Genomic DNA, 13226 nt, shown 5'->3' on the forward strand with positions numbered 1-13226 from the left:
CTTTTTATTTAATTATCAGGTATCATCTATGACAATTATGTGTGAAGGACGATATCTGTCAAATGACCACCACGACCACGTTCACAGACATCAATTCGAAGAAATGCACAATTCTTGAGAACGACGTGGAATTGATGTTGATGGGTCATTAGCAACACTTTCACGAACAGCAGCAATGTTTCCATTCGAACGAGCTGTTTTTGGTCTGCCAGACTTTGGCGTATCATGAACAGATCCAGTTTTATCAAATTTTTAAACCAAATTTCGAATTGTTTGCTCTGATAGACGGTTATGTATGCCGAAAAAATCACGTAATTTACGATGGATATTTTTTATTGAACACTGATTTGCAAAATAAATTTTAATAACTTTAACACGCTCTTCAGTCGTATACGACTCCATTGTTAAAATTGTCTATCATTGTACGTTAGAAATACAAGAAAGCGACAAGAAACAAACATGGCGTTTGACAGATATTCTCATTCAACATCCTAAAGGTACTTTTGGATAACCCATTATATTATATTCGTGCTTATAAAAATGAATTTAGTAGTATAGGGAAGCCTCGTTGCCTCAACCGTTTCTAACAGCGACGGACAGCTGGCAATCTCTCCATGGTTGACAGTCAAACGAAAGACTGAGCGAGACAGGTCGTGCTTCAGATGTAGTGAAAATTGCTATGCTCGTTTCCGATGCAGTATTACCACTGCTATAGTCACGCACTGCGGATCTTTTTATGACAACGTGTCTCTCTACATCATCAGCAGTTGTCCATTCTCTTTTATTCAGTAATCGCGAGCCCTCTCTGTCTCCTCTCATAAAAAACGGATCAATTAACAGCGAATCAAGCGATTTCAAAGCCAACTGCTCCCTACAATTCGATACGAGTTAATTCGTCCTTTGAATCCCTCTGTATAAAGGTTTTGCACTCGAAATTCACCCTTTTGCAAATCAAATTCAACCATTTACACATAAAGTATCTTTCAGCAAGTTTTCGTAAATTAATTGTTAAGACATTCAAAATTTCAAGTAAATGCTATTGAGTTTAATGAGAGGTATCACAATAGCAAAAAATCAATAATACTTTCCATTCAAAAAAATGTTGGGGGCCTCCCTTTCTCCCCCAAAAAATTTAATACATACTAAAATATTAACCCTCTTTATCCATTCAATTTAAACAAAGAAATTAATTTGATATCTTCGTTAGATTCTCAGGAAATAGCTTGTAACACTTTATCTGGTACACTCTGTATATGGAAAAGACGGGACTGCGTAGTATCAGTGAAATATCACCTCCGTCACAAAATCAAATAGACACTGAACTTTTAATCATGTTTGCGAGATCGTTAATGGAAACCCGATTAACGAGTATGTATAACGAAGTTCTATCGTTCACGAAAATCGAGTGACGATTATAAGGGGAATAGAACACTGTACCATATTTCTCTATCGAAATTTCACAGACTAATTTTGCACAAACGCCTCGCTACTGGAACCGAGGGATTATACTGTCGAGTATACGTTGACGTGTTATCCGCTTCAATGCTGCACCAATGAACTCGAGCGCACCGTGTATACTTGTTCGAGATATAATTAGATTGTTCTAGAGGAGACATACACACGAAATCTTTCCACGGACACGCTAATAGCGTGTACTAATTATTAAGTGTACATATACGTACGTATAATATCGGGACGTGTCGACGAGTGTTTGTTTACGTTCGTAAACATTTGCGTTGTTACGCGCAGGATATCGTATTTCGCTGCTCAATTTAATACTCGAACGGACAATTGTAACTGGAGTTCAACAGTTTCTTGGAAAAGAAGAAAAGAAAACAGTATCGTGTAACGTTTTTCTCAACGGTTCTCATGTAATCACTCGAACTCTCTTGATAGATTAATTATTACGGTCACGATGACGGTTGACATTGGTTCTTCGAAACACTGCCTGTACATACTCATTATTATACTGTACCACACGTCCAATCCGGCCGGAAGGATCGAGCGTAGATCGTTTGCCGGACTGTCGGGCAGTTGGAATTTTTATCCTTCTCGATCGTATTTGAGATTGTAATACGACACGATTCAACGTCCATTCTTTACACTAGAAACGAAACGTTCTTCTTGTAATCGAATAAAAAGTCCATTTCGAATCCTACTCTATGATTTCTGATTCAATCGTGATCTCTCTGTTCGATGAAATCTCTAAATCGATCCGTCAATCGATATCTAAACGCTATCATTTGTTTCGAATTTTTTAAATTGTTTTCTCGTTACAGGTTTTGCACACCAAATTCACCCTTTTTGCAAATCAAATTGAACCTTTTACAAGTAAAATATTTTGTAAAAAAATCAAATCAGATGTAAATGAATTGATAAGAAATTCAAAATTTTATTTATTTTGCGAGGATATACATCAAATACTTATTTAAATGTGATGAACTTGTAATAAATCGTAATTAAATGTTTCAAATTCAAGAGCATGTTTACGTCACGCTAAAAACCAAATTTATCCAATAGGTACTTGTATTTTTCACTTTCCTTCGAAATAATAATTCATCAGTCTTTCTATGCTTATGTTAGAGAATTCGAATTTTTTCTCGCATTTTTCTCACCTCGGTCAAAAGAAGCAAACCTTTTCGAGCGATTTCGAGATTTCTGAAAACACTGTTCCACCCAACGAAAAAAGAAATAAAAAAACAACCACCAAAACCAGTGCTTTCATGTTTTATTTTTTTTTTTCAAGGAGTTTTGTTAAGTAGCTGTTTCAGCTGCGAAGTAATTAACGTGTCGCGAACGAGATCTATACGAGCGATCTATACGAACGTCATCGATCCGAAAGAATTTATTTGCGAGGACATAGACAGGACGGCAGATTCCGGTAACTTCTGTTCGTACTTTTCATTCGTGTAAGTAACGAAAAGCAATTGTGACGTCCGACCACACACGATTATGCTACACAGGGTGTCTAAACAGTGTTGGCACAGTAATTGAACAATGTATTTTTGGCTGTCGTGTGAGAAGCGCTCGTACGAATGTGTGTTTCACGAATCACAGTCTAATTAGTTACTAAAGTCTCTTACATTTCATGCCTTCAAATATGTTCACCTGTTGTGATTAGCCACCTTTATTTTCACATAAAATTAAACGTTTGTGTCGATGATGAATGAACATTCAGAATGTTTTTCTTAAATAGATCTTTTTTTTCTACATCGGTATTCTGAGGAAATCAGCAGATCGCAGTATGTATCCAAAGGAATTGAAGCATACTTGTAATTGGTATGCGTTATAACTACATGTGTCCGTCATCATGAAAGTGGTCTAATTGTAAGTGATATATTTTTTGATTCGAGATATTTCAAGGAAAAGGATATTAACTAATAATTCTTATCCATTATTCCAAATATTTGCTGCATTATTAAATTTGTATTCAATAAATTACTAAACGTATTTAACACTAAACCTACCGAGCACTAGAAACGATTAAAATATTTCATCTTAGAAAAATGACAAAACTCTATTTAGATTTTGTGCAATTTTGATTACGATATGTGCTTCCATAAAGAAATTTATCGAATCAATTTCCATGTAACATTATAATTCCAATAATTGTAAGATGAAAAATATAAAACCGGTCATTTGACCGGCAGCGGTAGGTTTAGTGTTAATAATTTAATAAACTACGGAAAGTATTATACGAGGTTTTACATCAGTTTCATATCTAGTTTCATATATTCCGAAAAATTCGGTTTTCGAATTAGAATAGGATAGAATAGAACAATTGAATTCATTTAGCTTAAAATAATCTGACGTGATGACTCATTTCTTTTTAAAATTTTCACTTGGTCTACTCTCATAATTACGGACACATATATGTACAAGTTTTGTTGAACACAAATTCGTATCAGCGCCACTTCACCGGTTTCACCACTCCAACACGTTGTTCGATCATTCTTCCACTCTATTTACACATCCCGAGATGACTTTCACTTGAACGCGTTCACTGTCACACGGTTTACCAACAAACGAACACGTTTTGTCACAGCTCACGTTCTGTTGAACGCACATTAGAAACAGTTCATAAGTAGTGGTAGCGAAATTGAACACGAAATCTCAACGCGACGACTAAAAATCCACGATTTCTAGAAAAATTTATCGTTTACGCGAAAAATATCAATCTCTTCAGTTCTTTACTTTAATAAGCAACAACAAAAAAGAGAGAAAAAACAGCTGCGATATTGAATCCGTATCAAGAACACCCGACTATCGGAGTTTTAATTAGAGTATCACGAATACCACGATTTTATGAAGTAATTCACGTACCGTACACAAATGAACACTATCGCGACACGTTTTCCTTCTCACCCTTTTCGTACACGAGAACCTTCTGTCTCTCTCTTGCTCTCCTTCTCTCTATCTCTCTCTTTCTATCTCTTTATCTCTCGCTATCTCTCTGGCTCCACGTGATCCATACGTTGCCTCGTTTAAACCTTTGAAGCACCGTGCGAAAGGTGCAACACGTTTTCCACGAAATTCTAATCGAGTAGAATCGCGATGAATCGCGATTGCAGAAAACTTCTATTCGAAAATCCGAGACGGTAAAATCGTACACAAATACTCTTGAATGCGTGCTTCAAAGGATTAATTACATATTCGCTCGCTCGAGAAGCGTTCGAATGATTTCGTTATCTTCACTTTCACGATATATCCCCGTACGCGTGTACCCTTTTCTGTTTGAAACAATCCGAACGCGACTGTTCGCATATTATAAATGTTCCTTTCGTAAATGGAGTTCGATCGTGTAGAGAAACGATCGCGAAATGATCCGACCGCTTCCGACCGCGTGCCGTGTGTTGACGCCAAGTAAAATGGGAAATTGTGTGTGTGACATTGTAGGATGAAGAGAAAAAAGACAGCAGAAAATTCGAGAAAAATGATGAATTACCTAGCGAATTCGAGTGTTGCTTTTGTACTACGAAGGTATTTACGAACACTAACGTTCTTCCTTAGGCGGCACTACATACACCAATGGGCTGTCCAGAGAATTTTGTGGGAATTTACCGATTCGAACGACTATACTTCTACTTTTTCTTTTCGCATCAATTGTCTCTACGTACATATATCTTATGTATATACAATAATATACGTATTATACGATTTAGACATTTACGAGATATACTGTTCCGTTTCTTTCTCGCGAAACTCGATGATCTTCCCTCTATCGCTTCGCAAATTGTTCTCACGCAGTCCGATCGAGATCGATCGAAGGAATTTACGCGAACGACGGGAAAATTCCACCGTCGCTGTATTCGTCCCCCTGGCTTTTTATACGTTGTCTCTGTATCCGCCACTGTCTCCGTGTTTCTTACGGCCGATGCACGGTTTTCATGTATAGTCCACTGGGTGTATGCACTGCCACCCCCATCCGACAACCCCCTTCTCTCTATTTCACCCTCGTTCTTTCTCTCTCTCTCTCTCTCTCTCTCTCCCCTTCTCTCACTCTCACGCCCGCTCCCGCAGAAAACTTTTCCACCGTTTCACCCCCTCCGAAACAAAAGCACAGAGAACTTTCTCATTGACACGAACACCGGCCCATTCAAAGCTTCGAGCGAGCGGGTTTCTCATCTGGCCAACGAGCACGAACAAACGTGAACGAACGCGGAACAGTTATGCTTCGCATCCGACCGAATGCTTTCTGTTGTCCCTCTACAACGGACAGGAAAAGCATGAACGAAGCCGGAGAATGCGATTGTTGTCGCTGAATTTCGCCTGATCCTTCCCATTGTCGCAGTCGCGAATTTATTGTAGAATAATTATCTACAATATATTGTAGAGAGTGTTTAACGAATGTTCTCGTGAGACGGGCACCCGTCCAACTTCTTCGTCGCCGCGAGCCACACTCTCCCCACCATCGCACTGTGTACCGAGAATAGTTACAACTTTCATATACAGTTTATTCCCACTAATATTCGGACACTCTTAAAAAGACCATAACATTTTTAATATTGGAATATACGATTTGAAATTTTTGAAGAAGTTGGAACAATTGATTTGCTACACAACGTGACAAAAATTTTTGAAAAAAACTGCAAGTTGTCGGGATTGCAGAGAAAATACTGAAAGTTGTATTTTTCAACTTTTTTATGTGGGCTTATATGGAAAATTTAGAAAACACGTTTCGTAGATCTGCAGTAATTCGAAGGATTCTTACATCTTTCAATGACTGTCGTTCTTTAAAAAACGTATTTTTTAAAATTTCAATACAGGCCCACATAAAAAAGTTGTAAAATACAACTTTTAGTATTTTTTCTACAATTCCGATCAATTGCAATTTTTGAAAAAATTTCTTTCCACATCCTGTAGTAAACTAATTGCTCTAGCTTCCCAAAAAAGTTCAAATCGTGTAGTAAAATATTAAAGAAGTTATCGTCTTTTCTAGACCGTCCGAATAGTAATTCGAGTAACTGTATATTCTTCTTCGGGAATGTTTACCGAGCCTGATTATACCCATAATAATTCATTTAATGGCGATATAATCATACAAATCAGTACGATAAAGCTCCGAACCGTAATACGGCGAAATCGTACGTTTCTATTCGTTATAAAGAGAATTGTGTCGGTACAATAAATAATTAAGCTTTTGTACATGATATTCTATCTTAACGTAACGGGTTATTAAATCGTTTCAACAAAATGATATTATTCATTAGTTTGTTTCACAAAAATTAAAAAAATTTTACTACCAAATTTGAAATCAGCGTGACAAAATCTACAGGAAATGATATATACATATATAGCATGTCAAGAAAAAAATCTATGCGCACATGGTATTGGATAAACCACAATTTTCTTGTAGTTCTGCAAGTGTAACGCAGATTTTCAAAGTTAAAAACGGTCGTACCAGAATCTCTTTATTTTTCCCATATTCTGCAATGTTCCAGCTTTAATTTAAAAAAAATTACCGCTCTATCTCATTTCTATCGAAAGTTCTTTGATTTTGACACAAAATTCATCGGTTTACCCCACTGTGCGACGGCCCGCAGGCCTTACACTGTTTCTTTCATAAGTCCGAATGGTGGGAGACGCTGATAGGCACTGAGAAGCGGGGAAAGAAGCGGTGCGCGGCCCGCGAGCCGCCAGTTACCCGGCTCTGTAATAATTCACTCGAATTTCAACTGTTTTCTTAATCTTTGTCATCGCTAGACTGCGAGTTTAATGGATTCCCGATGAAAATCTGCGAAGACATAGAAAAAGTACAATTGCGCTAAATAGTCGAGAAATAATTGATTCGATTTAGTCCGACAACTTTCAGCTTCGATTCGACGAGTCCGCGAATGATGGATCGCGTTCACCTGCATTCGTTCGAGTCCATTATACATAGTAATGTGACGCGCGTTCGTCCGCGTTCGTTTACCTGCGTTCGATAGTGCTCCTCTGGCAGGTATGGACTCGGCATTAGACGCGAACGAGCCCCGCGGCTCGATCAGACTAATTCGAATTGCGTGCGAGCTGGCCATTTTCTCAGCGGAGGCGCAGGCATCGTTAGCTCGCGTTATTTAGACACGAACGCACACGATGCCTCCGGCTCTGACCCTGTCACTTAACCCTAAGTAGACTGCCATTGTTTTGTCCGACGAGGAACCCTATCCAGTTCGTTAGCATACGCGCAGAAGATAGTGTCTTCGAATTTCCACGATCTACACTTTGTCAATGGCAAGCTCCTCTGCTCCTCTCTCCTTGAACTTCACTAATTAGCAGGGAACAAAACTAACAGTTATTCTAACATTTTCTACGATAAAAATCATGAATAAACAGTTGATAATTATTGAAATTTAAGATAATGTACACAAAATATAAAGAAAAAAATTCGAAGAATTAAATGATTAAAAAATATCGAGTTTTATACTTTTTTTTGGTTACAGATAATAGTTATTCGTGTTCAAAAAATTGGATCCTCCTTGATAACTGTTATCGATGAAGAAAAACTGTTTCGATCACTCATAGCAGTTATCAACGAGAGAAATTTATTTCTGTGGCTCATAACATTTACCAACAAGAGAAAAAATTTTCGGTTACTTATAATCCTTATTTGCAACCAATTCGATTAGTCGATGAAATACTTGTTATTCTATGACTTTTTTTCTTTTTGATTATAACAGTTATGGTCCCTGCTAATTAGAGTCGTGCAGTAGTAATTCGACTGGTCGGAGTTTGATCGTGTGACTCTTCACATTGACTTCATTACAACCCATTTCTATTCTATAATAGTTAATTGTTTTCATTCTCTTTTATATTCCTCGGCTCTGATTTTATGCTCATAGATCCTGCGGTTCTTGTTTTCTTAGATCGAGGCTTCACCGTGGTATGTTCTAATCTGAAGCTTTCGAATGAAATTGTCAAGAAAATAACGAATACGAAGTGCTCGGAGAATTTTACATTTTCTCAATAATAATAAGAAACAACATTTCCCGAGAAATTTGATTTGTTGTTACGTCAAGATCGAACAGCATGCTACAAACTGGATACACTTACCGTTCACTAGTGTTGGGCATTTGCGAATTCATACAAGCAAATCATTTCCGAAAAGGTCAACGTGAAAATAGCGGAGTCATTTGCGGTGACGCGAGATTACAATGGTCTTGCGTTCCGACGCGTTAAAGTACGCGATTATCCCGATTCGGGCCTATCTGGTTACCTTGCGAATAATTCGCAAATGCCCTGCTACATATCACGATTGAAATCGATGCACACCGGCCGACGGATAATTTCCTGCTTTCAATTTTAACAACGAACGCCATGTTCGCACGCTACACCGGTGCATGAACCACTCCTACGCGTCCAACCGAACGAGTCGTGTTCGAGCAATTTGCTTGCAACCTGCTAACAGCCAAGACGAATGTCTTTGCACGAAACACGCCGCGCCGCGCCGTTTCAAACGGAACACGTTTCGCCCTCGAGTGGTTCGGCTAAATTCAGTACCAGTGTTCCTTTCATCCGCGTCGCAGAGCTCAAAGCTGCAGAAATAATTATTCGAACGAACTCTATCGCGTTTTCTAACTCGAATAAAATACAATTATTCCATGAACTAAATTTCACTTTTCCTCCGAGAACTGGATGACACATCGGCGGACAGCGGATTTTATGCATTCCTAACGAAACGAACGTTTGAAACATTAATAACTAGACTGCGTAGAATTAGCTAGAAATTGAGTAGACGAAATTCAAAATTTTTCCTCTATTATAATCATTCACCCTTTCGGTCACAAATTATTTATTCCTGGAAAAAAATCATGGCTTTGCTAAGCAGTCCTCTGAATTAAATTATGATTTTTCAGTTCTGTAAAATATCTCAGAGGAGGTCCCCAAGGGGAGGTGTAACGCGTTGTGACAGTATGAGGACAACGTTTACGAACAATCAAAACTGAATTTAGATACACCAAGCATTTTTATTTAGTATGTCCTTATATGAGGGCCGAAAGGGTTAAGGGAATCATTTTCATTACTAGGCACGGATAAAAAATTTAAAAATCGTCACCTTTACTTTTCCTCCGCTATTGCGACCAATGACAATTTAGTAAACTAATCCTTTTAACGTCTGAAGAAAACTCACGCTGTTGGGTCGAATTTTGAAAAAGATATTCGTTTTTCAAAGGTGTAGGAATACAATAAATCCTCATTTACTGTCCGGGGTCGCCTATGTGATCACTGTCCAGTGCCTACCCATGCCACTGCCGGCCAACGCCGCGCCGCGCCGCAGGGCGGCGATGATTGATCTCGGGTATATCGGTGTGAACACCACTACATTAGCACCATGTGTCGAATATTCAAACTTCTTAATTTTCATTATTTTTTTGTGGACTTCCACTAACTTATTTCTGGCACTTTTCTGATAAAAACAAGACCGAACACGATATAATTTCAACTGTATTTAGTGGTTTAAACGACGATGAAAGTTTCGAACGCAACGAAGAACAGCGTGTGGGACATTCTTTGAACTGTGCCGGCGACGGCGACATGCTTCGGCCACGCGATCCGTATTTCATTCTGTCCTTCTCTATGTTCGGCTCTCTCTCTCTCTTGAAGCCTCGGCGCGGCAGACGCAGTCATAAAAAATAGTATCCCTATACGATCACTCTACGTGCAGAACACGGCTGTTGGACAGTAAATGAGGATTTACTGTACTCCGTACACCCATTGTATATTATACTCAGCCTATTAAACGCTTTAAGAAAGAAGATCAGTTTCCAATTCACTCGAATTCATTACAATCCAGGCATAAAATGTTTATCTGGCATAAAGATCCGCTGTCTACGCATGAAAATCAAAAACACCAAGAAGACGCTCTGATCTTTCGCAAGTTTGTCTTCGAAGGGTTAATAAAAGAAATACCGTTTTATTTGACATGTAAATACGTCGAGCAGCTACTGATACTAACTGTTTAAATGGTCCCAAGCAACTGCAATTCGAATAATTATTGTACAGTGTTTTATCGATGAAAAGTGACACAGTTCTGTGACGCGTTCTGCTCTCTTGTGGCCGGTGTTCGCCAGTCCCAGACTCGCTCCGTTGCTCCACCATGCGCACACGAACACGCACCCATTCACACTCCGTACAATTAGTTGTTTAGTGAGAAATTAAACAGTCTGCGTGTCAAACGAGAATTCATCAGAAACGATTGTCCAGCTAGTGGTATGGCATGACAACAGACTGACACCGCTTCCGTTGCCTGCGAACAAGAACTAGATTCTTTCTTCTCTCTCTCTCTCTCTCTCTCTCTCTCTCTCTCTCTCTCTCTATTTCTCTATCGAACATTCTCACACAGAAAGCTCGGAAGATGATTATTCTAGGAAGTAATTATTTACACGACGAATGTATTAACCTGTTCGCCGAGTGGCTTTTCGACCGTGAATATGAAACGATACTGATCCGGGGCGAAGGAAAATGGAGCCTAACGAGACCTCGGTCCTAACGAACGCGAATTCTATAACGGCAAGCTCGGTGAAACGCGAGACTCATTAGCGGGAACGAGCTGCGAAAAAAATTAATAAAAATTAGTGGAACACGAAAGGTCACTCCGGAAACAGGTTAAAGAACGATCTTAGTTTTCATACTAATCCTTAAAGTTTTCCTTGGTTGGTTGGCTGCGTAGAGCAAGAGATACATGCACAGTACACTCTCATTCATCCTATCAACAGCATGATCGAACGATCCCCTTAACACACCGGCGCACGTTCGTTCCAACATGATTCGTGCCGCTGCTTTGTAGTATGGGAGCACGGCTCTAGCGGCACGATTCATCCGACACCGCTGTTCAACATTGCGATCTAATCGATTAACGAACGCTACCAAGGACCACGTCGATTAATTCAGGCTCCGATTGGACGAGTTAATGCCACCGCTTGACGGGACTTTGCTCGATCTTTTCGAGACCGGGATCTAGAACACGCGGGAGGAGATTCATTTCGGTGATGCAAATGCGACAGCTGTGACGATGATGAATACGAATCCGCAGCTGCGACACTTGCTCTCGCTGTAGAACCATTAAATCTCGACGACCCAGTTCTCATTCGGATAAGCAAAGTCCCTGTGACGAGGTTTATTAGGCTGCTGTGCGTGTTCTGTCCGGCAAACTGCACGTGAAACCACGTCGGTTTGAAAAACGCGATGAACAGCGCCGTTTTCTGAGCGTCGACCGATCTCGAGCAGGACAGTCATTAAATCAAATGAACAGACTTCCAGTCAGTGGTGGTTCATTGTCATCGGTTTGATGAAATAATACCTGTTTAACGAGTTGTAGATAGCAGGGACCATAACTGTTATAACCAAAAATAAAAAAAGTCATGGAATAACAAGTATTTCATCGACTAAAATCGTATGGTTACAAATAAGGATTATAAGTAACCGAAAATGTTTTCTCTTGTTGGCAAGTGTTATCGTTGAAAGAAATTCATTTCGATCACTTATAACAGTTATCAGTGAGAGAAATTCATTTCGATCGCTCATAACAGTTGTCAATAAGAGAAATTTATTTCGGTCGCTGATAACAGTTATCGATGACAGAAATTTATTTCGATCGTTCATAACAGTTATTGATGAAGGAAATTTGTAATAGTTATTAATAAATAGTACAACTTCCAAATGGTAGACAATCAATTATTTCATACATTTTTTATTCGTAAAATTAATTGCTACGAACGAACAGATTTTGTGTTGTTCTTATGGTCTGTTGATTCGTCTCGTTGTACGAAACCTTCTCAATGAATATCACAGGCTTGCTCCATCCGAAAAATAGTAGACAACTCAATAAATAAGCAACCAAAATGAATTTTCTCATATAATTATTACGAACAAGTGAAAAGAAATTCGATCATCGGTAACTGTTATGAGCGATAGCAATAAATTTCTCTCATCGACAACTGTTATGAGCGATCGAAATAAACTCTCATCGATAACTGCTTTGAGCAATCGATAACAGCTATCGAGGGGTATCCAATTTTTTGGACACTAATAACTGCTGTCTGTAACCAAAAAGTATAGAAATCGATATTTTTTAATAATTCTGTTCTTCGAATTTTTTTCTTTATATTTTGTGTAGATTATCTTAAATTTCAATAATAATCAACTTTTTATTAACGATTTTTATATCGTAAAAAATTGTAGAATAACTTTTATTTTTGGTCCCTGGTAGAAAGTCTTGTTGCAGTTTGATACGATAATTAATCTACACTGGTGGTCAAAATGATAAGGCACCTCAAGGTTTTTAGCAATGGACATTCATTTGTGCATATATACACGTAGAAAGTGAATATACAACAAAATCAGGTACTAAGTTTTATATAATATACTAAAAATTATAATATAATATACAAAAATTGACTATTAGTGTGGGCAAAATGATAAGGTACTTTGAATATAAAATAAGAAAAGTATTAGTAATGCGTGGACTGCCCTTTACGTTGTACCACTTCAATCATTCTTCTTGGTAAACTTCTATATAGATTTTTTATATCGTTTTGATGTATGCTTTCCCAAGCTTTTAAAATTGCTGATTTCAATTCGGATACTGTACTGTACTGCTTTCCACCTTCGCATAATATTCTTGACAGTCTTCCCCAAACGTTTTCGATAATGTTTAGGTCAGGAGACCTTGTAGGCTAATTTAAAACCTTTATATTTTCCTCTTGAAAATAAGTTTTCACAATGCGAGCAGTATGCACACAGCTGCA

At 38.4% G+C, this 13226-nt stretch overlaps 1 protein-coding gene across 8 annotated transcripts in view; it reads left to right on the top strand.

Annotated features, from left to right (window-relative positions):
• Positions 1-13226, top strand: part of Shab (Shaker cognate b) — a 107682-nt gene that overhangs the window by 57500 nt on the left and 36956 nt on the right. For 7 of the 8 annotated variants that reach the window (XM_076424941.1, XM_076424942.1, XM_076424940.1 and 4 more), the window contains one exon: positions 4897-4980. The exons of the other annotated variant lie outside the window; for it this stretch is intronic. In XM_076424941.1, the coding sequence (XP_076281056.1) occupies positions 4897-4980 (84 nt within the window). The remainder of the gene's footprint in view (positions 1-4896; positions 4981-13226) is intronic. 8 annotated transcript variants of the gene reach the window in all.

This window comes from Lasioglossum baleicum, chromosome 6, assembly GCF_051020765.1.
Source record: "Lasioglossum baleicum chromosome 6, iyLasBale1, whole genome shotgun sequence".
NCBI lineage: Eukaryota > Metazoa > Arthropoda > Insecta > Hymenoptera > Halictidae > Lasioglossum > Lasioglossum baleicum.